Source organism: Mobula hypostoma, chromosome 7 (assembly GCF_963921235.1).
Source record: "Mobula hypostoma chromosome 7, sMobHyp1.1, whole genome shotgun sequence".
Taxonomy (NCBI): domain Eukaryota; kingdom Metazoa; phylum Chordata; class Chondrichthyes; order Myliobatiformes; family Myliobatidae; genus Mobula; species Mobula hypostoma.
In genome coordinates, this window is record NC_086103.1 from 189,120,315 (window position 1) to 189,144,898 (window position 24,584).

The 24,584-nt window shown below is 43.2% G+C and overlaps 1 protein-coding gene across 1 annotated transcript in view; it reads right to left on the reverse strand.

Annotated features, from left to right (window-relative positions):
- Nucleotides 1-24,584, reverse strand: part of LOC134349859 (protocadherin-16-like) — a 500,217-nt gene that overhangs the window by 92,808 nt on the left and 382,825 nt on the right. Inside the window, exons 15-16 of the mRNA XM_063054823.1 lie at nt 23,363-23,476; nt 18,932-19,143 (exon numbers count right to left, since the gene is read on the reverse strand). Of these exons, the coding sequence (XP_062910893.1) occupies nt 18,932-19,143; nt 23,363-23,476 (326 nt within the window). The remainder of the gene's footprint in view (nt 1-18,931; nt 19,144-23,362; nt 23,477-24,584) is intronic.

Below are 24,584 nucleotides of genomic sequence, written 5' to 3' on the forward strand. Positions count from 1 at the left end.
AGCTCCATGTACCTGTCCAGGAGCCTCTTAAAAGACCCTTTTGTATCCGCCTCCACCACCGTCGCCAACAGCCCATTCCACACACTCACCACTCCCTGCATAAAAAAACTTACCCCTGACATCTCCTCTGTACCTACTTCCAAGTACCTTAAAACTGTGCCCTCTCGTGCTAGCCATTTCAGCCCTCGGAAAAAGCCTCTGACTATCCACATGATCAATGCCTCTCATTATCTTATAGGTCCGTGAGTTTCAGGGAGCAGGAGTGAATGCCATTGCTATTACAAAGGAAAAAGTGCTAGGCAAACTCAAAGTCTTAAGGTGGATAAGTTATTTGGGCCAGATGGACTACATCCCAGAGTCCTGAGAGAGGTTGCCAGATTCAAGTGATTCAAGAAAGGCCTGAACAGATTAGATATGGCAAAATTATTTCCCATGGTAGGGGATTCTAGGACAAGAGGACACGACTTCAGGATTGAAGGATGCCCATTTAGAACTGAGATGCAGAGAACTTAGTCAGTAAATCTGTGGAATTTGTTGCCACGAGCGGCTATGGAGGCCAAGTCATTGGGTGTATTTAAGGCAGAGATAGATAGGTTCTTGATTAGCCAGGGTATCAAAGGGTATGGGGAGAAGGCAGGGGAGTGGGGATGACAGAAAGCATTGGCCTACTTCTGCTCCTATATCTCATGGTTTTATGGGCTAAGAATCACTCAGTTCTGGCATGGTCCTGGAGGACAGGATGATTACAAATGTCAGTCTACTCCTTAAGAAGGAAGGAAGACAAATTGAAGGAAATTATAGGCCAGTTAGCCGAACCTCAGTGGTTGGGAAAGTGTTGGAGTTTATTATTAAGGTTGAGGTTTTGGGGTACTTGGAGACAAATGATAAAATAAGAGAAAGTGAAGAGGTGATAGACAGGAGCTACAGGGAGGTAGTCATCCCTAGGCTACAGGGGTCGGAAAACTGGGTGACTGTCAGGAGAGGGAAGGGAAATGCCCGGATAGTAGAGAGCACACCTGTGGCTGTCCCCCTCAGCAACAAATATCTTGTTCTGGATGCTGTTGAGGGGGATGACCTGACAGGGGATGCCCACGGTGACTGGGTCTCTGGCACTGAGCCTGGTGCTGCGGTGCAGGAGAGAAGGAGGGAGAAGAGGAATGCGGTAGTCGTAGGGGATTCCATAGTCAGAGGAACAGACAGGAGATTCTGTGAGCCTGATAGAGATACCCGCATGGTGTGTTGCCTCCCAGGTGCCAGGGTACAGGATGTCTCGGATCGGGTCCAGAATATTCTGAAGGGGGAGGGTGAGCAGCCAGTTGTCTTGGTACATGTTGGTAACAATGACATAGATAGGACAAAGGATGAGGTCCCGAAGAGAGATTTCCAGGAGTTAGGAAGGAAGCTGAGAAGCAGGACCTCCCGGGTAGTAATCTCGGGATTGCTACCTGTGCCAAGTGCTAGCGAGGGCAAGAATAGTAGGATCAGGCAGATGAATGCATGGCTGAGAGACTGGTGTAGGGGGCAGGGCTTCAGATTCTTGGATAACTGGGATCTCTTCTGGGGGAAGTATGACCTGTTCAAAAAGGACAGGTTACACCTGAACCCAAAGGGGACCAATATCCTGGCGGGAAAGTTTAATAGAGCTGTTAGGGAGGGTTTAAACTAATTTGGCAGGGGGATGGGAACCGGAATGACAGAGCGGAGGAAGGGGAAAACAGAAATAAATCTAAGATAGTGAGCAGTAAAGATATCAGGAAAGACAGGCAGGTGATGGGGCAAATTTGTAGCCATTGGGATGAGTTGCAGTGCAATAAAGTTGCAGTGAAATCAAAGTGAAAACTACCAAATACTGGTCTTAAGGTGTTATACTTAAATGCACACAGCATAAGGAATAAGGTGGATGATCTTGTCGTACAGCTACAGATTGGCAGGTATGATATTGTGGCCATCACTGAGACGTGGCTAAAGGATGCATGTCTCTGGGAGCTGAACGTCCAAGGATACACGGTGTATCGGAAGGATAGGAAGGTGGGCAGAGGGGAAGGCATGGCTTTATTGGTAAGAAATGATATTAAATCATTAGAAAGAGGTGATATAGGATCGGAAGGTGCAGAATCTTTATGGGTTGAGCTAAGAAATCGCAGGGGTAAAAGGACCCTGATAACAGCTGCAGGGATGTGGACTACAAATTACAACAGGAAATAGAAAAGGCTTGTCAGAAGGGCAGTGTTATGATAATTGTGGGGGATTTTAACATGCGAGTGGATTGGGAAAATCAAGTCAGCACTGGATCTCGAGAGAGAGAATTTGTAGAATGTCTGTGAGATGGCTTTTTAGAACAGCTTGTTGTTGAGCCCACTAGGGGATCGGCTGTACTGGATTGGGTTTTGTGTAATGAACTGGAGGTGATTAGAGAGACTGAGGTGAAGGAACCCTTAGGACGCAGTGATCATAACATGATTGAAAAAGAGAAGCCGAAATCTGATGTGTCAGTATTTCAGTGGAGTAAAGGAAATTACAGTGGCATGAGAGAGGAACTGCCCAGAGTTGATTGGAAAGGGACGCTGGCAGGAAAGACGGCAGAGCAGCAGTGGCTGGAGTTTATGCGAGAAGTGAGGAAGGTGCAAGACAGTTATATTCCAAAAAAGAAGAAATTTTCGAATGGAAAAAGGATGCAACTGTGGTTGACAAGAGAAATCAAAGCCAAAGTTAAAGCAAAGGAGAGGGCATACAAGGAAGCAAAAATTAGTGGGAAGACAGAGGATTGGGAAGTTTTTAAAACCTTACAAAAGGAAACCAAGAAGGTCATTAAGAGGGAAAAGATTAACTATGAAAGGAAGCTAGCAAATAATATCAAAGAGGATACTAAAAGCTTTTTCAAGTATATAAAGAGTAAAAGACAGGTGAGAGTAGATATTGGACCAATAGAAAATGATGCTGGAGAAATTGTAATGGGAGATAAGGAGATGGCAGAGGAACTGAACGAGTATTTTGCATCAGTCTTCACTGAGGAAGACATCAGCAGTATACCGGACAATCAAGGGTGGCAGGGAAGAGAAGTGTGCGCAGTCACAATTACGACAGAGAAAGTACTCAGGAAGCTGAATAGTCTAAAGGTAGATAAATCTCCCGGACCAGATGGAATGCACCCATGTGTTCTGAAGGAAGTAGCTGTGGTGATTGCGGAGGCATTAGCGATGATCTTTCAAAAGTCGATAGATTCTGGCATGGTTCCGGAGGACTGGAAGATTGCAAATGTCACTCTGCTATTTAAGAAGGGGGCAAGGAAGCAAAAAGGAAATTATAGACCTGTTAGCTTGACATCGGTAGTTGGGAAGCTGTTGGAGTCGATTGTCAAGGATGAGGTTACAGAGTACCTGGAGGCATATGACAAGATAGGCAGAACTCAGCATGATTCCTTAAAGGAAAAATCCTGCCTGACAAACCTATTACAATTTTTTGAGGAAATTACCAGTAGGCTAGACAGGGGAGATGCAGTGGATGTTGTATATTTGGATTTTCAGAAGGTCTTTGACAAGGTGCCACACATGAGGCTACTTAACAAGATAAGAGCCCATGGAATTACAGGAAAGTTACATACATTGGTAGAGCGTTGGCTGATTGACAGGAAACAGAGAGTGGGAATAAAGGAATCCTATTCTGGTTGGCTGCCGGTTACCAGTGGTGTTCCACAGGGGTCCGCGTTGGGGCCGCTTCTTTTTAAATTGCACATCAACGATTTGGATTATGGAATAGATGGCTTTGTGGCTAAGTTTGCTGACGATACGAAGATAGGTGGAGGGGCCGGTAGTGCTGAGGAAACGGAGAGTCTGCAGAGAGACTTGGATAGATTGGAAGAATGGGCAAAGAAGTGGCAATTGAAATACAATGTTGGAAAGTGTATGGTTATGCACTTTGGCGGAAGAAATAAATGGGCAGACTATTATTTAAATGGGGAAAGAATTCAAAGTTCTGAGATGCAACGGGACTTGGGAGTCCTCGTACAGGATACCCTTAAGGTTAACCTCCAGGTTGAGTCAGTAGTGAAGAAGGAGAATGCAATGTTGGCATTCATTTCTAGAGGAATAGAGTATAGGAGCAGGGATGTGATGTTGAGTCTCTATAAGGCATTGGTAAGACCTCACTTGGAGTACTGTGGGCAGTTTTGGTCTCCTTATTTAAGAAAGGATGTGCTGACATTGGAGAGGGTACAGAGAAGATTCACTAGAATGATTCCGGGAATGAGAGGTTAATATATGAGGAATGTTTGTCCATTCTTGGACTGTATTCCTTGGAGTTTAGAAGAATGAGGGGAGACCTCATAGAAACATTTCAAATGTTGAAAGGCATGGACAGAGTGGATGTGGCAGTTGTTTCCCATAATGGGGGAGTCTAGTAGGAGACGGCATGATTTAAGGATTGAAGGGCGCCCATTCAGAACAGAAATGCGAAGAAATTTTTCTAGTCAGAGGATGGTGAATCTATGGAATTTGTTGCCACGGGCAGCAGTGGAGGCCAAGTCATTAGGTGTATTTAAGGCAGAGATTGATAGGTATCTGAGTAGCCAGGGCATCAAAGGTTGTGGTGGGAAGGCGGGGGAGTGGGACTATATGGGAGAATGGATCAGCTCATGATAAAATGGCGGAGCAGACTCGATGGGCCGAATGGCTGACTTCTGCTCCTTTGTCTTATGGTCTTATGGTCTTATGATAAAGTCAGCATGGTTTCTGCAAAGGGAAATATTGCCTGACTTATCTTTTAAAATTATCTGAGGAAGTAACAAGCAGGGTGGACAAGGGAGAGGCAGTGGATTTTCAGAAGGCATTTGATAAAGGTCCTACACATGAGGCTGTTAACAAGATAAAATCCTATGGCATTACAGGAAAGATACTGGCATGGATAGCAGAATGGCTGACAGGCAGGAGGCAGCGAGTGGGAATAAAAGGGGCTGCTGGTGACTAGTTGTATTTCTCAGGGGTCAGTATTGGGACTGCTGCTTTTTACATTGTTTGTCAATGATTTAGATAATGGAATTGATGGCTTTGTGGCAAAGTTTGTGGATAATATGAAGATAGGTGGAGGGGTAGGTAGTGCTGAGGAAGCAATGTGATTGCAGCAGGACTTGGACAAATTGGAAGAATGGGCAAAAAAGTGACAGACGGAATACAGTGTTGGGAAATGTATGATAATGCATTTTGGTAAAAGGAACTATTATCTAAATTGGGAAAAGGTTCAAACATCAGAGGTGCAGAGGGACTTCGGAGTCTTTGTGCAAGACTCTCATAAGCTTAATTTACAGGTTGAGTCTGTAGAAAAGAAGGCAAATGCAATGTTAGCATTTATTTCAAGGGCAATAGAATATAAAAGCAAGGAGATAATGCTGAGGCTTTATAAGACACTTGTCAGGCCATGCTTAAGAGTATTGTCAACAGTTTTGGGCTCCATATCTCAGAAAGGATGTGTTGTCATTGGAGAGAGTCCAAGGGAGGTTCATGAGGATGATTCTGAGAATGAATGGGTTAACATTTTAGGAGCGTTCGTCAGCTTTGGGCCTGTACTCCCTGGAATTTAGAAGATTGCATGGGGATTTCATTGCAATCTACTGAATGTTGAAAGAACTAGATAGAGTGGATGTGGAAAGGATGTTTCATATGGTGAAGGTATTCAGAACTGGAGGGCACAGTCTCAAAATTAAGTGGCGACCCTTTAGAACAGAGGTAAGGTGGAATTTTTTTAGCCAGAATTGTAGATCTGCGGAATGCTTTGCCACAGACTGCGATGGAGGCCAAGTCCGTGGTATATTTAGTTGATTGTTTCCTGATCAATCAGGTCATCAAAGGATATGGCGAGAAGGCAGGTGCATGGGGTTGAGTGGAATCCAGGATCAGTCTTGATGGAATGGCGGAGCAGACTCAATGGGTTGAATGGCCTAATTCTTCTCCTGTATCTTATGGTCTAATGGTCTAATATTCTGGTAATATTTGAATAATTAATATTGTTTGATTAAGCAATATTGTTCATTTAAATAATTCATTATGGATTATATATATATATATATATATAAATGTATGAATTGCATACGTCATCATGCTACCGCGTGATACGTGTGAGCCTTGCTTAAACCTGTTTAGACCCACATTGCTGGACTCCAGTGCCTTCCTTTGAATTAGTTTAATGTTTTGAATTTACAAAACATAACAGTGGTGTGAGGTATTTTTAAAATAAACCCAAGATATCTATCAATCTTTTGAAGCAGAGTGAGATGGTTGAACTGAAAAAAGAACACTGCAAGAGGCGGTCAAGTTACAAAAAGCAATGCAGCACATGTCCTTTGGAGGGAAAGACAACTGAGTTCTTAAAAATAGTAAATGAAAGAATTTATAGGCTTATAAACAGTGAGCACCAGGTGATAATAATAATTTAAAAAAAAAGAGCAGAAATGGCTGGCTACATTAGAGTGATAGATACATTTGATTACATAACAGATAACTAGATTTTATATACTGAGCAAATCGAACAATATTTTGAAGCAAATGAAATAGTCAATGAGAAACAAATACCTATCTTGCTGAATGCATTGGGTTTAAAGGTATACAGTTTGCTTTGAGGTTTGACTGCTCCAAACAAACCAGCAGAAATGAGCTTTGCTGATATTATAGAAGTAATGCAGGAGCATTTAGACCCCACAGCCAGTATTGATTGCAGGTTACTCCAGGTTTCATAAGAGGAATCAAAAAGTAGGGAAGTTGATTTCAGTGTGTGTGGCTAAATTGAAGAGATTTTCTGAGCAGTGTCGGCTTAATAACGCATTGAGAGATCATTTAGATTGTGATATCTTTCAGAAAAGCAATAAGAAGTGGCTCCTAACTGAAGCACAACTTACATTTAAAGGAACAGCTTAAATTGCTTTTTCAATGGAAACTGAAGACAGAGATGCAATTGAGTTGCAGTCAGGAATGTAAGTGTGCATGAACAAAATTGCAATGTCTAAACAGAAACTGGCCTGGCTGAACAAATTGTGTTACTGTTGCGGCAAATGGTCATATTCCATGAACAAATGCAAGTTTAAAGGTGGAACTTTCAGATAATGCAACACAGTAGAACACATACAAAGAGCATGTCAGACAGAGAAAAATAAACGGGCTGCACAGCGAAGAGAAAAAGATTTAAAAAAACGCAAACATGAGGAATTCTGCAGATGCTGGAAATTCAAGCAAGACACATCAAAGTTGCTGATGAACGCAGCAGGCCAGGCAGCATCTCTAGGAAGCGCTACAGTCGACGTTTCGGGCCGACACCCTTTGTCCTGACCCTGGGGACTTACCCATCCTAATGTATTTTAACAACTCCAACACCTCCTCTCCCTTAATATCAACATGCTCCAGAACATCAACCTCACTCATATTGTCCTCACCATCATCAAGTTCCCTGTCATTGGTGAATACCAAAGAGAAGGACCTTGAGGACCTTGCTCACTTCCACAGCCTGCAGGCACATCTTCCCACCTTTATCTCTAATCGGTCCTACCTTCACTCCTATCATCCTTTTTTCTTCACATAATAGAAGAATGCCTTGGGGTTTTCCTTTACCCTACTCGCCAAGGCCTTCTCATGCCCCCTTCTTGCTCTTCTCAGTCCCTTCTTAAGCTCCTTTCTTGCTTCCCTATATTCCTCAATAAACCCATCTGATCCTTGCTTCCTAAACTTCATGTATGCTGCCTTCTTCCACCTGACTAGACTTTCCACCTCACTTGTCACCCATGGTTCCTTCACCCTACCATTCTTTATCTTCCTCACCGGGACAAATTCATCCCTAAAATCCTGCAAGAGATCTCTAAACATCGACCATATGTCCATAGTACACTTCCCTGCAAATACATCATCCCAATTCACGCCCTTGAGATTTACAACATGAAAAATAACAATAGACAAGCAAACAACAGGAATTCTGCAGATGCTGGAAATTCAAGCAACATACATCAAAGTTGCTGGTGAACGCAGCAGGCCAGGCAGCATCTATAGGAAGAAGCGCAGTCGACGTTTCAGGCCGAGACCCTTCGTCAGGACTAACTGAAGGAAGAGTGAGTAAGGGATTTGAAAGCTGGAGGGGGAGGGGGAGATGCAAAATGATAGGAGAAGACAGGAGGGGGAGGGATGGAGCCGAGAGCTGGACAGGTGATAGGCAGAAGGGGGTACGAGAGGATCATGGGACAGGAGGTCCGGGAAGAAAGACGGGGGGGGGGTGACCCAGAGGATGGGCAAGAGGTATATTCAGAGGGACAGAGGGAGAAAAAGGAGAGTGAGAGAAAGAATGTGTGCATTAAAAAGAGTAACAGATGGGGTACGAGGGGGAGGTGGGGCCTAGCGGAAGTTAGAGAAGTCAATGTTCATGCCATCAGGTTGGAGGCTACCCATACGGAATATAAGGTGTTGTTCCTCCAACCTGAGTGTGGCTTCATCTTTACAGTAGAGGAGGCCGTGGATAGACATGTCAGAATGGGAATGGGATGTGGAATTAAAATGTGTGGCCACTGGGAGATCCTGCTTTCTCTGGCGGACAGAGCGTAGATGTTCAGCAAAGCGGTCTCCCAGTCTGCGTCGGGTCTCACCAATATATAAAAGGCCACATCAGGAGCACCGGACGCAGTATATCACCCCAGTCGACTCACAGGTGAAGTGATGCCTCACCTGGAAGGACTGTTTGGGGCCCTGAATGGTGGTAAGGGAGGAAGTGTAAGGGCATGTGTAGCACTTGTTCCGCTTACATGGATAAGTGCCAGGAGGGAGATCAGTGGGGAGGGATGGGGGGGACGAATGGACAAGGGAGTTGTGTAGGGAGCGATCCCTGCGGAATGCAGAGAGAGGGGGGGAGGGAAAGATATGCTTAGTGGTGGGATCCTGTTGGAGGTGGTGGAAGTTACGGAGAATAATATGTTGGACCCGGAGGCTGGTGGGGTGGTAGGTGAGGACCAGGGGATAGACAAGCAATATGGCTTACACCAGAAATCATCAGCAAATTAATTAAAACGGAATTGGATACTGGTTCAGCTGTTTCAGTTATTCCACAGAAGGAGTTTGAATGGCATTTCAAAGATACTGCAGATACCTAATTAAGAACTTGTACTGCACAACAGATGACAGCCAGGTATTGGTGCCAACCTCTGTACCTCTGGTTGGAAAGCATATTGTACCAAGGTAGAACCATGCTGCTAGAGGAAGCGTGAACGTGATGAAAGCATTGGTCTGACTATAATAGTTTTGGTAGGCAACATATCTAAGAAAGCCTCTGAAATGTTAATTAGGCAGTTACTTGTGAAATGCAGCTTCAGGAAAATTGCAAGCATTCGGCTCTTGTGAGCATAAAGAATTGAAATCTACTTTGCATGCATTAAGGTTATTGTATGAACTTCAAGTGGGAGACAAAAAGTTGCTTGTAAAAGTAGATGAAAAGACCAAAGTCCAGCTGGATGAACATGAGGCCAAAAAGAGAGGAACCGATGGAGATTCAAAAACAGAGGATGTGTCAGATGATGTTGTGAATGTGGAAACTAAAAGAAGAGATCAAATTGTAAAGATACCAATAGAAGGATTAATACAAGAGTACTCCAGTGAACTAAATGCACAAACGCACAAACTAGAAAGAAGAAAAAGCGTGCGAACAAGAAAGAAAGAAGCCCAGACTGGGAGAGAAGAAAGAATCGAAGTAGATTCAGAGAAAAGCTGAGATAAAAGAGAAGAAAGTTGTCCAGAGTTGCCAGAACCACTTTCTGCTGTCAGGGAGTCAGCTCCTACAGCCACCACGGAGGAGGCCACAGAAACTGAGATTGTTTCACAACCATGTCGCACCTACCAAGCAGAGTGATCCCCTTTGTCAGGAAAGTCATTCTCCCACAAGAGTACAAACTCATCCATGGCGATTAAATCTTCAGACCTTAATGGGGCTCTGCTATTTAAAATTGACTATGCTGTGGATATCTATATAGTAGTTGCATTATATAGTGTACTGTGGATATAGTTAAGATGCATTCTCTATTGAGTTGTTTATAGCTAAGCAAGGAGGAGTGCTGTGTATTTAATCTTTCAATAATGAATAGTTTTGTTTACACATATATTGTTTGATTAAGCATTATTATTTGTTTAAATTATTAATTATGAGTAATATGTGTAAATACATGAATTGCTTACATCATCACGCTATGACGTGATATGTGCGCACCTCACTTAAAGTAAGTTCAAAGTTAGACATATATTCCCGGACTCCTGCGACTTTCTTTGAATTAGTTTAATGTTCTGATGTTAGAAAACATAAAAGTTCCCATTAAGTGTTTTACTTTTCACTCAGACCCATTAGCTCTAGTTCTATTCTCACCCAACCTAAGTGGAAAAAGCCTGCTTGCATTTACCCTATCAATACCCTTCATAATTTTGTATACCTCTATCAAATCTCCCCTCAGTCTTCTGTGTTCTGAGGAAGATGTTCTAACCTATGCAACCTTTGCTATAAATTAGTTCCCTCAAGTCCCAGCAACATCCTTGTAAATTTTCTCTACACTCTTTCAATCTTATTTACGTCTTTCCAGTAGGTAGGTGACCAAAACTATACACAATACTCCAAATTCAGCCTCAACAACTTCAATATAACATCCCAACTCCTGTACTCAATACTTTGATTTATGAAGGCAATGTTACAAAACCTTTCTTTGCAACCCTGTCTAACTGTGATGCCATTTTTAATGATTTATGGACTTGTAGTCCGAGATCCTTTGTTCTACTGTACCCCTCAGTATCCTACCGTTCAGCATGTAAGACCTACTCCGGATGCTCCTCCCAAAGTGCAACACCTCACACTTGTCTACATTAAATTTCATCTGCGATTTTCAGCACAATTTCCAGCTGGTCCAGATTCCACTGCCAGCTTTGATAATCTTCCTTGCTGTCCACTGACTACACTGCTAACCTTGGTGTTATCACAAATTTACAGATCCGGTAAATGTACCGCATTATCATCCTGATCATTGATTCAGATGATAAACTGATAGAGATGATAGACAGTGTAAAAAGACCCTGATGGGAGTTGAAAACAGAACCCCCCCAAAAGTAGTAAGGATGTAGTCTACAAATTTCAATTGGAGATAGAGAATGCATTCCAGAAAAGAAATATGACAATTGTCATGGGGGATTTCAATATGCCAGTAGATTGGGAAAATCAGGTTAGTGTTGGAGTCCAGGAGGGGGACTTTCTAGAGTGCCTATGAGATGGCTTTTTCGAGCAGCTTGTAGTTGAGCCCACTAGGGGATCAGTTATTCTGGATTGGGTGTTATGCAATGAATCAGAATTGATTAGAGACCTTAAGAGAAAATAACCCTTAAGGGAAAGTGATCACAATATGATCAAATTTACCCTGAAATTTGAGAAGGAGAATCTAAAGTCAGATGTATTAGTATTACAGTTGAATAAAGGAAATTACAGAGGCATGAGAAAGGAGTTGGCAAGAATTGATGGGAAAAGAGCACTCACAGGGATGATGGCAGAGCAGCAATGGCTGGAATTTCTGGAAGCAATTTGGAAGGCACATCCCAAAGAGGAAGAAGTATTTTAAAGGAAAGATGACTCAACTGTTGCTAACAAGAGAAGTCAAAGCCAAAATAAAAGCCAAAGAGAGGGCATACAATACAGCAAAAGTTAGTGGGAAGTTAGAGGGTTCGGAAACTTTTAGAAACCAATAGAAGACAACTAAAAAAGTCATTAAGGTAAAGGTGGGTTAGGAAAGTAAGCTAAATGTTGGAGTCAATTATTAAGGATGAGGTCTCTGGGTACTTGCAAATTGTAGTCAGCCTCGTTTCCTAAAGCGAGTATCTTGCCTGACAAATCTATTGGAATTCTTTGAAGAAACAACAAGCAGGATGGATAAAGGAAAATTGGTTGATGTTGTGTACTTTGATTTTCAGAAGGCCTTTGACTAGAGGCTGCTTAAAAAACTATGAGTCCATGGTACTATAGGAAAAGTTCGAGCATGGATAAAGCAGGAGGTAAAGACCTACCTTGGAGAAGGAATAGTGGCCTTGCCTCTGGCACTGAGTCTGGCCCTGTGGCTCAGAAGAGTAAGGAAGCAGGAGGGCAACAGTAATAGGGGACTCTATAGTTAGGGGACAGATAGGTGATTCTGTGGATGAGAAAAAGAACCATGGATGGTAGTTTGTCTCCTAGGTCCCAGGGTCCGAGATGTTTCTGAACATGTCCACAATATCCTGAAAAGGGAGGGTGAGCTGTCAGTCATGATACATATTGGTGCCAATGACAGAATCAGAATCAGAATCAGGTTTATTATCACTGGCATGTGACGTGAAATTTGTCAACTTAACAGCAGCAGTTCAATGCAACATATAATCTAGCAGAGAAAAAATAATAAAAAATAAAATAAAAATAACAATAATAAATAAGTAAATCAATTATGTATATTGAATAGATTTAAAAAAGTGCAAAAACAGAAATACTGTATACTTAAAAAAGAGTGAGATAGTGTCCAAAGATTCAATGTCCATTTAGGAATCGGATGGCAGAGGGGAAGAAGCGATTCCTGAATTACTGAGTGTGTGCCTTCAAGGTTCTGTATCTCCTACCTGATGGTAACAGTGAGAAAAGGAGATGCTCTGGGTGCTGGAGGTCCTTAATAATGGATGCTGCCTTTCTGAGACACTGCTCCCTTAAGATGTCCTGGGTACATCTTTATGTATGTTTAAGGCAAAGATTGATAGATTCTTGATTGATCAATGCCTAATCTGATTTACTACCTCATCTTGAATGCCAAGCAACTGAACCCTCTTGACCAACCTCCCATGCAGGGCCTTGTCAAAGGCCTTGCTAAAGTCCATGTAGACGGCATTCACTGTCTTGCCTTCATCAGCTTTCCAAATAACCTCCTTGAAAAACACTTCCACCACATGCAAAACTATGTGATTATCCCTAATCAATCCCTGTCTATCCAAATACTTGTAAACCATCCCTTAGAAAAACTTCCATTATCTTTTACACCACTGATGTCAGGCTCACTGGGCCTATAACTTCCTGACTTATTCTTAGAGCCTTTCTTGCACAACGGAACATTAGCTATCCTCCAATCCTCTGACACCTCACCCATGGCTAGTCAAAGTCAAAGTCTGTCCCGAGCCTTTGTAGCCCATCAGACTGGTGCTTATGCTGGTTTCTATGGCATGAAGCGACTAAGAGTACGAGACTCCCCCCCGGATAGGACGCCAGTCTATCATGAGGTTAACCCCCAGCATTTGCCGGTACCTATTTTCAGCTTGGTGGACTGGAGCAGTGTGTGGTTAAGTGCCTTGCTCAAAGACGCAACATGCTACCTTGGCCGAGACTTGAACCCACGACCTTCAGATCGTGAGCCCAACACCCTAACCACTTGACCATGTGCCACACTCACCCATGGCTAAGGGTAGTTTAAATATGTCTGCTAGGGTCCCTGAATCTCTGTTCTAGTCTCCCACAGGGACTAATGGAACACCTTGTCAGGCCCTGGGGATTTAACTACCCCAATTCACTTCAAGACAGCAAACACCTCCTCCTCTCTAATTTTCAGATGTTTATAGCCTAGCTGCTGCTTTTCCCTACTTCTTTAGACTCTGTGTATGTCTCCAAAGTAAACGTAGTTGTAAAAAACTCTTTTAAGATCTCTGCCATCTCTTTTGGCTCCACACATAGATTACCACTCTGATCTTAATCCAGAGGACCAGTTTTGTCCCTTGCTATTTTTTTGCTCGTAACATGTTATGATAGCCATGGGAGATTTTAACATGCAGGTCAATTAGGAAAATCAGGTTGGTAATGGATCTCAAGAGAGTGAGTTTGTTGAATGCCTGAGAGATAGCTTTTTAGAGTAGTTTGTCGTTGAGCCTACTAGGGGATCAGCTATACTTGTCTGGGTGTTAAGTAATGAACTGGAGGCGATTGGGGAGCTTAAGGTAAAAGAACTCTTAGGAACCAGTGATCACAATATGACTGAGTTCAACTTGAAATTTGATAGGGAGAAAGTAAAGTCTGACGTAGCAGTATTTCAGCGGAGTAAGGGAAATGACAGTGGTTTGAGAGAGGAATTGGCCAAAGTAAATTGGAAGGAGCTGCTGGCAGGGATGTCAGCAGAGCAGCAATGGTGTGTGTTTCTGAGAGACATGAGGAAGGATATGTGTATTCCAAAAATGAAGAAATACTCAAATGGTAAAATAGTACAACTGTGGGTGACAAGGGAAGTCAAAGCTAATATAAAACAAAAGACAGGGATACAACAAAACAAAAATTTTGGGAAGATAGAGGATTGGTAAGTTTCTAAAAACCTATGGAGAGCAACAAAAAAATCATTAGAAGGGAAAAGATGAAATATCAAAGCAAGCTATCAAATAATATCAAAGTGGATAGTAAAAGCTTTTTCAAATATATAAGAAAATAAAATAGAGACGAATGGATATATGACAGCTAGAAAATGAGGCCGGAGAAATAATTAATGGGGGAGAGGGAGATAGCTGATGAACTAAATGAGTACCTTGTGTCAGTCTTCACTGTGGAAAACACTAGCAGTGTGCCTGATGTTGTGTGTGAAGGGAGAGAAGTGAGTGCAGTTACTATTACAAGAGAGAAGGTGCTCAAAAAGCTGAAAGACCTAAAACCATATAAGTCACCCAGACCAGAGGAACTGCAGTCTAGGATTCTGAAAGAGGTAGCATTAGAGATTGTGGTGGCATTCAAAATGATCTTTCAAAATCATTGGACTCCGGCATAGTGTCAGAGGACTGGAAAATTGCAAATATCACTCCACATTTAAGAAAGGAGGAAGGCAGCAGAAAGGAAATTATAGACCTGTTAGCCTGACGTCAGGGGTTGGGAAGATGTTGGGATCAATTATTAAGGATGAGGTGATGGAGTACTTGGTGACACAGGACAAGATAGGATAAAGTCAGCATGGTTTCCTTAAGGGAAAATCTTGCCTGACGAACCTGTTGGAATTCTTTGAGGAGATTACACGTAGGATAGATAAAGGGGATGCAGTAGATGTTGTATATTTGGACTTTCAGAAGGCCTTTGACAAAGTGCCACACATGAGGCTGCTTACCAAGTTAAAAGCCCATGGTATTACAGGAAAGTTACTAACATGGTTAGAGCTTTGGCCAATTGGAAGGAGGCAGTGAGTGGGAATAAAAGGATCCTTGTCTGTGTGGCTGCCAGTGACTAGTGGTGTTCCGCAGGGGTTGGTGTTGGGACCACCTTGACGGCTCTAGGTCTGTACTCGCTGGAATTTAGAAGGAATTTAGAAGGAGGATCTCATTAAAACCTTTTGACATTTGAAAAGCCTAGACATAATAGATGTGGAAAGGATGTTTCTCATGGTGGGAGAATCTAGGACAAGAGGGCACAGCCTCAGGGTAGAGGGGCATCCATTCAAACAGTGATGCACAGAAATTTCTTTAGCCAAAGGATGGTGGTGAATTTGTGGAATTTGTTTCCACATGCAGCTGTGGAGGCCAGGTCATTGGGTATGTTTAAGGCAGAGATTGATAGGTTCTTGACTGGATATGGCATCAAAGGTAACGGGAAGAAGGCTGGGAACTAGGGTTGAGGAGGAGAAAAAAAAAGGATCAGCCATGATTGAATGGTGGAGCAGACTCGAAGAGCCAAAAGGCCTAATTCTGCTCCTATATCTTTTATGGTCTTATATCTGTGGAAGCCCTTAGGAATCTCCTTCTCCTTGTCTACTAGAGCAATCTCATGCCTTCTTTTAGTGCTCCTGACTTTGTTTTTAAGTTTTCTCTTGCATGTCTTATACTCTTCAAGCACCTCATTTGTTACTATCTGTCTATACCTGATATGCACCTCCTTCTTCTTCTTTGTAACTGTATTGATATGTTCGGTCCAGGTTAGATGAGATATTGACACCCAAGAATTTGAAATTGCTAATTCTTTCCACTTCTGACTCCTCTCTAAGAAATGGTGCGCATTCCCTCATCTTACCTTTTCTGAAGTCCACAATCAGAACCTTTCAATTCCTGACTTTGTGAGCTTAATAACGTCTTTCTGCATAACCACTCCACTATGTGTTCTGGCGTTTTGGTTCCCAACCCCCTGCAAACCACCCACCCCAGCCCCTGTGCAGCACAGGCAAAACTTCCCACTGGGTTATTTGTCCACCTCCAGTTCAGGTGCAAACCATCTCTTATACATAGGTCCCACCTTCCCTGGATGAGCCCAATGATCCTGAAATCTGAGGTCCTCCCTCATACACCAACTCCTTAGCCATGTGTTAAACTTTATAATATTCTTTATCAGTAGGAGTATCAAAAGTTACAGGGATAAGGGAAACAAATGGGGTTGAGGAATAATAAATCAGCTATGATGGAATGGCAGAGCAGACTTAATGGATCAAATGGCATAATTCTATTTCTACGTCTCATGGTCTTATGGTGTTTTTGTAAATCAGTTAGGCCATATTTGGAGTTTGCATTCAATTGTGGTCACCCCATGAGAGGAAGGATGTTGGAAGAGTGCAGAAGAGGTTTACGAGGATGCTGCCTGGATTAGAAGGCATGTGCTATAACATGAGGTTGGACAAACTAGGGGTGTTTTCTCTGCAGTGCCAGAGGGTGACAGGCGATCTGGTGGAGGTTTATAAGATTATGAGAAGCATCGATAGAGCAGACAAACAGTATCTTTTTCCTAGGTTGAAATGTCTAATACCAGAGGCCATGCATTTAAAGAGAGAGAGGGAAATTTCAGAGAAATATGATGGCAAGTTTTTTACACAGAGAATGGTGGGTGCCTGGAATGTGCCACCAAGGTTGGTGGTGAACATATTTCCATGAAAGAAAGGGATGAATGTGATGTAAATGGAGGGATATGGACATTGTGTAGACAGATGGGATTAGTTTAGTTGGGGTTTTGATGACAAGGTCTTTGACAAGGTCCCTCCTGGGAGGTTTGCCAAGCAGGTTCAGTCACTCGGCATTCAGGATTGAATTGATTTGACTTTATTTCTTACATCCTTCACATACACAAGGAGTAAAAATCTTTACATTACGTCTCCATCTAAACGTGCAATGTGCAATCATAGTAAATTTATAATAATTTATAATAAATAGAACAGTCAATGTACGCTCAAATCAGTGTGAGTTCATCAGTCTGATGGCCTGGTGGAAGAAGCTGTCCCGGAGCCTGTTGGTCCTGGCTTTTATGCTGCGGTACCATTTCCAGATGGTAACAGCTGGAACAGTTTGTTATTGGGGTGACTCGGGTCCCCAATGATCCTTCAGGCCCTTTTTACACACCTGTTCTAGTAACTGTCCTGAATGATGGGGAACTCACAACTCCCGATGCACTGGGCTGTCTGCACCACTCTCTGCCGAGTTGGGTGATTGAGGGAGGTACAGTTCCCACACCAGGCAGTGATGCAGCAAGGCAGGTAGTAAATGAGGTAGTAAGTTGGATTAGACATTGGCTTTGTGAGAGAAGCCAGAGAGTGACAGTAGATGTTTGCTTCTCTGACTGGAGGCCTGTGACTAGTGGAGTGCAGCAGGAATTGGTGCTGGGACCATTGTTGTTTGTCATCGATATCAACAATCTGGATGATAATGTGGTTAACTGGATCAGCAAATTTGCAGATGACATCAAGATTGGAGGTGTAGTGAACAGAGAGGAAGGCTATCATGGCTTGCAGAGGGATTTAGACCAGCTGGAAAAATGGGCTGAAAAATGTCAGTTGGAATATTTGACATTCCATTTCGTTGCATTTCAGTAGGACCCACCAGGGTAGGTTTTACACAATGAACGGTAGGGTGGTAGGGCACTGAGAAGTGTGGTAGATCAGAGGTATCTGGGAATAGAAGCCCATAGTTTGTTGAAATCAGCATCACTGGTAGATAGGGTAGTAAAAAAAGCTTCTGGCATATTGGCCTTCAAAAATCCAAGTATTGCATTCAGGATATGGGATGTTATGTTGAAGTTGTGTACGGTGTTGGTGAGGCCTCATTTGGAGTATTGTGTACACTTTTGATTACCTACCTACAGGAATGATGTAAATGAGGTTGAAAGAGCACAGAGGAAATTTACAAGGATGTTGTTGGGTCTGGAGGACCCAAATTATAAGGAAAGATTGAATAGGTTAGGACTGTATTCCTTAGAACATAAAAGACTGAGAAGAGAATTGATAGAGGTTTACAAAATTACGAGGAGTATAGTTAGAGAAAATGCAAGCAGGCTTTTTCCACTGAGATTCAGTGGCTCTACAACGAGGGTTCATGGGTTAAGGGTGAAAGGTGAAAAGTTTCAGAGGAACATGAGGGGAAACTTCTTCACTCAGAGGGGCGTGAGGTTGTGGAACGAGTTACCAGCCATTTCAACTTTGAAGTGAAGTTTGGATGGGTACATGGATGGTGGGGGTATGGAGTGCTGTGGTCCAATGCAGGTCAATGGGCTGAAAGGCCTGTTTTTGTGCTCTATTTTTCTATGACTTTGTGACTGTATGCTACAGAGAGAGGGGCAGACAGAGAACACCAGTCAGAGTACAAATCTCTCCTCCCTGTTCCTGCCCCGTCCCCAAAGAGAGGGACCAAGAACACTGATCAGTGTACAGATTTCCCCCTGAGAAAGAGGGACTGAGAGACACCAGTCTCCCCCTGAGAGAGAAGGACTAAGAGACAATGGTCAGTGTACAGATCTCCCCCGAGAGGGAGGGACTGAGAGAGACTGGTCAGTGTAATGATTTCCCACTGAGAGCGACCGACTGAAGAGACACCAATGTACAGATAGTCATCTGAGAGAGAGGGACTAAGAGACACCAGACAGTGTACAGATATCTCCTGAGAGAGAGGGACTGGGAGTCACCAGTCAGTGTATAGGTCTCCCACACAAGAGAAAGGGACTGAGAGATGCCTACCTGCATAATTGGTGTGCTGTATCCCTGAGCCTCCCACAGAAAGGCCACATAATTCTGCTGTTGGAAATGGGGCAGGTTATCATTCACATCCTGCAGAACGAGTGTGACCGAGGTGAAAACGGCTGATGTTGATGATTCGGCCTTAATAACGAGGCGCAGGCGGGGTGCTTCCTCAAAGTCCAGCCCAGCTGAGCTCTTAATGGAGATATCACCTGAGATAAAACAGTAGAAGATTAGAAATAGAGAGGAATAGGCTATACAGCCCCATGAGACTATACTCCCATTCATCAGGATCATGTCTACCTCAACACCATCTCCTTATCTCACTCGAGTCCTCCATTGAAAAATCTGGTCTAAATGCCAGGTCCAATCAGAGCACAGAAGCAGTCCGGCCCAAAACGTTGACTGTACTCTTTTCCATAGTCGCTGCCTGGCCTGCTGAGTTCCTCTAACATTTTGTGTGTATTGCTCAGATTTCCAGCATCTGCAGATTTTCCTCTTGTTTGAAGTGTTCTGAAGGTTCAGTAGCCTCTGCATGGAATAATGTTCCCAGTTCATGATCAGTTTCTTTAACTCTGAACCTATAACCCCTGGGTTCAGACTTAGCTGGGGTAAGCAACACTGCACACCTATGCTGTAAGTGTCATCTAGATAGGTACATGGATAGGACTGTTTTTGAGGGCTGTAGACCAAATGTAGGCAGATGGGCTGAATTCACTGGCAACACAGTCAGTCGTGCTGAATGCCCTATTTTCACACTCTGTGACTTTATGACTGTTTCAGCTATCCTGGCATTCTCACATTTCTGCCCCATCCACTTCCAGGAAGGGCAGGCTGAACCAGAGGAACGGCACTGGATATTCCACTTGGGAAGTAGACAGAACGCAGGAGAGTACAGCAGAGAAACAGGCACTCTTGTCCATGATGCTTTGCTGAAATAACTAAACTAATCCAGGCAGCATCCATCATTAAGGATTTTCTAAACAGGAAGAAAATTCAAAAATCAGAGCTGCAAAGGGACTTGGGGGTACTTGTGCAGGATTCCCTAAAGGTTAATTTGCAGGTTAAGTCAGTGGTGAGGAACGTAAATACAATATTAGCATTCATTTCGAGAGGACTAGAATATAAAAACAAGGATATGATGCAAGATATTGGTCAGACTGCACAGAGTATTGTGAAGAGTTTTGGGTCCCTTTATAAGAAAAGATTTGCTGGCATTGGAGAAGGTCCTGAGGAGGTTCATGAGAATGATTCCAGGAATGAAAGGGTTAACATATGAGGAGCATTTGATGACTCTGGGCCTGTGCCTGCTGGAGTTTAGAAGAATGAGGGGGGAGTCTAGGACCAGATTCTGCCCCTATGTCTAATGGTCTTAAGGTCTAAGGACGCTGACCATCAATAATGTGCCCTCTTCCCATTTTTAACATCAGGGAGGAGATACAGGAGCCTGAAGAAACACAATGTTTTAGGAACAGCTTCTTCCACTCTGCCATCAGATTTATATACAATGCCTTGCTATTTTGCTCTTGTTATTGTTTCAGCATGAGGTTAGTTATGACAAACTCTCTGCATGCTGTTTACAGCAGAATGTGGTGTTCGTGGAGACTCAGCAGCTTGTGACGTGCTGTTTACTGTTGCCAACCCCGGAGCCTAATCTGAGCCACACGCTGCAGCCAAACCTCAGAGGCCAGGCTATGCTCCATTCAGGGTTCCGGGAGCCGTGAGTCACTGCTGTCAGACACTCGCCAGGGGAAGGCTGTCACGGAATGTGTGGAACAGCCTCCACTTTACAAGAGGTGTGAGAGGAACCTGCCAGGGGAGGTATGGGACTGATTAGAATTGACCATCAAACCATGTACCCCAGCACTTTGACACGCAAACACTTATAACATACACATTGCAAGCAGAGTGCAGCAGTGTAGCTTGGAATCCCATAGATGTTTGGCTCAGTCCTTGTTCAGATTTTAATGGCCCAAGAACTGAGGCAAATGTAAAAACAACTGTCAGAACCAAGGGGGATTCATGCTTCCCACAGAAGACTTGGCTGCACACTTCACACAGCAGCATCAACTGTTGTTTCTGTAGATGAGTGACCCTAGGCCAGAGTTCAAACCTTCTCCTGAAGGCCACACATGTCCCTTCCAAATGAGAATTAGATTTACACAGATATAAAGAACATAGAACAGTAGAGCACCGTATATGCCCTTCAGCTCACAATGCGTGTTGACCTTATAACCTACACCTAGACCAATGTAACCCTTCCCTCCTACACAGCCCTCCATTTTTCTATGATCCATGTGCCTATTTAAGAGTCTCTTAAATGTCCCTGATGTCATGAAATTTGTTTTTTTTTGTGACAGCAATACAATATCATAACTAGAGAGAAGTTACCATAACTAGGGAGAAGGTTCTTGGGAAACTGAAAGGTCTGAAGGTTGATACCTTGACTACCTGGACCAGATGGTGTATGCCCCAGAGCTCTGAAAGACATGGCTGAAGAGATTGTGGAGGCATTAGTAATGATCTTCTAAGAATCACCTGATTCTGGAATGGTTCTGGAAACCGGAAAATTGCAAGTGTCACTCCAATCTTCAAGAAGGCAGAGAGACAAAGGAAGGGAAATTATAGGCCAGTTAGTTTGACCTTAGAGGTTGGAAAAATATTGGCATCCTTTATTAAGGATGAGGTCTCAAGATCCTTGGAGGCGCATGATAAAATAGGTTGTAGCCAAGGAAAAATCTTGCCTGACAAATCTCTTGGAATTCTTTGAAGAAATAACAAGCAGGATAGACAAAGGAGAATTAGTTGATGTTGTGTACTTGGATTTTCAGAGGCTTTTGAAAAGGTGCCACACATGAGGTTGCTTAACAAACTATGAGCCCATAGTATTACAGGGAAGATCCCAGCATGGATTAAGTAGTGGCTGATTAGCAGGAGGCAAAGAGTGGGAATAAAGGGAGGCTTTTCTGTCTGGCTGCCAGTGACTAGTGGTGATCCACAGGGGTCTGTGTTGTGATTAATTCTTTTTACATTATATGTCAATGATTTGGGTGATGGAATCAATGGCTTTGTTGCCAAGTTTGCAGATGATATGAAGATAGGTGGAGAGGCAGGTAGATTTGGGGAAGTAGAGAAGCTATAGAAGGACTTAGAAAGATTAGGAGAATAGGAAAAGAAATGGAAGATGGCATACAGTGTCAGGAAATGTATGGTCATGAACTTCAGTAGAAGAAATGGAAGGGTTAACTTTTTTCTAAATGGAGAAAAAATACAAAAAAAAAACTGACATGTAAAGGGACTTAGGAGTCCTTGTGCAGGATTCCCTAAATATTAATTTGCAGATTGAGTCTGTGGTGAGGAAGGCAAATACAATACTAGCATCCATTTCAAGGGGACTAGAATATAAAAGCAAGGACATAATACTCAGACTTTATAAAGCACTGGTGAGGCCTCACGGTTCTGTGAGTAGGTTTGGGCCCCCTATCTTAGAAAGGATGTGCTGAAACTGGAGAATGTTCAAAGGAGGTTCACAGAAATGATTCCAGGATTGAATAGCTTGTCATATGAGGAGTGTCTGGTGGCTCTGGGCCTGTATTCACTAGAATTCAAAAGAACGAGGGATGACCCCATTGAAACTTATTAAATGTTGAAAGGCCTTGATAGAGTGGATGTGGAGTGGACGTTTCCTATGGTGGGAGAGTCTAAGCCAGAGGACACAGCCTCAGAATAGAGGGCGTTCTTTTAGAACAAAGATGAGGAGGATTTTCTTTAGCCAGAGAGTGGTGAATCTCTGGAATTCTTTGCCTCAGGCAGCTGTGTAGGCCAAGTCTTTAAATATATTTAAGGCAGTGGTTGACAGTTTCTTGATTGTTGAGTGCATGTTGGGTTGCAGGGCGAAGGCAGGAGACTGAGGCTGAGAAGAAAATTGGATCAGTCATAATGGTGGAGCAGATGTGATGGGCTGAATGGCCTAATTCTGCTCCTATGTCCTATGACCTTATGGTGTTATACAATACAGAAAACTTACTATAAATTACAATAAGACCTCTCTTGCTCACCCCTAATGTTAGCCTCATTCTAAATTGCTCCCAGCCTCTCCCATTCTCCCAGATCTGTTTCGATTTGTCAACCTCACCTAACACTCCCTACACCTATTGATATTGAAAGGTCTGGGTTGAGTGGATGTGGAGAGGATATCTCCTACAGTGGGTGAGTCTAGTATCAGAGGGCACAGACTCAAAATAGAGGGATGTCCATTTAAAACAGAGATAAGGAGAAATTTCTTTAGCTAAAGGGTGGCGAGATTGTGAAATTCACTGGCACAGACGGCTGTGGAGCCCATCCCTCTATACTCCTACCCTCCTATACATCCCATCTCCAACTGCATCTTGTCCCCTTATCCTATCCCATCCTCCCCTTCCCCCCACCTACCAGTATGAGAGCGAATAGTGAAGGTGCCCCTCTCGTTCCCACTGAAGATGCTATAGAGGATTCCTCGATTGGAGCCATTCTGATGCTGGGCTTGAACCCTGACCACTGATGTGCCTGTGGAAAGAGAAAGACTGCATTTACACAGAGCGCTCTGTGTCCAAGGCTGGCCACATCCAGTTTGTAGATAAGCTGCCAACATCTCTGTCCCTGTCCCATGGGAGTGTAAGACAGTAATAATTGCCAGGGTTTAATGTTGACACAAAAAGAGGGAGAGAGTGAGAGAGAGAGAGAGAGAGAGATAAAAAGGAGACTTCACAAATAATAATTTGTCTTGTCATTGTCATTTGTCCTCCTGAAGTGGAGAAGGTCACATTTTCCCACATTGTGCTCCATCTGCAGAGAGACTTGGATAGATTGGGCAAAGAAGTGGCAAATGAAATACAATGTTGGAAAGTGTATGGTTATGCACTTTGGCAGAAGAAATAAATGGGCAGACTATTATTTAAATGGAGAGAGAATTCAAAGTTCTGAGATGCAACGGGACTTGGGAGTCCTCGTGCAGGATACTCTTCAGGTTAACTTCCAGGCTGAGTCGGTGGTGAAGAAGGCGAATGCAATGTTGGCATTCATTTCTAGAGGAATAGAGTATAGGAGCAGGGATGTGATGTTGAGGCTCTATAAGGCGCTGGTGAGACCTCACTTGGAGTACTGTGTGCAGTTTTGGGTTCCTTATTTAAGAAAGGATGTGCTGACGTTGCAGAGAGTTCAGAGAAGATTCACTAGAATGGTTCCGGGAATGAGAAGGTTAACATATGAGGAACGTTTGACCACTCTTGAACTTTACTTCTTGGAGTTTAGAAGAATAAGGGGGGACCTCATAGAAACATTTCGAATATTGAAAGGCATGGACAGAGTGGATGTGGCAAAATTGTTTACCATGGTGGGGGAGTCTAGTATGAGAGGACATGACTTAAGGATTGAAGGGTGCTCATTTAGAACAGAGATGCGAAGAAATTTTTTTAGTCAGAGGGTGGTGAATCAAAGGAATTTGTTGCCACGGGCAGCAGTGGAGGCCAAATCATTGGGTGTATTTAAGGCAGAGATTGATAGGTATCTGAGTAGCCAGGGCATCAAAGGTTATGGTGAGAAGGCGGGGGAGTGGGACTAAATGGGAAAATGGATCAGCTCATAATAAAATGGCAGAGCAGACTCGATGGGCCAA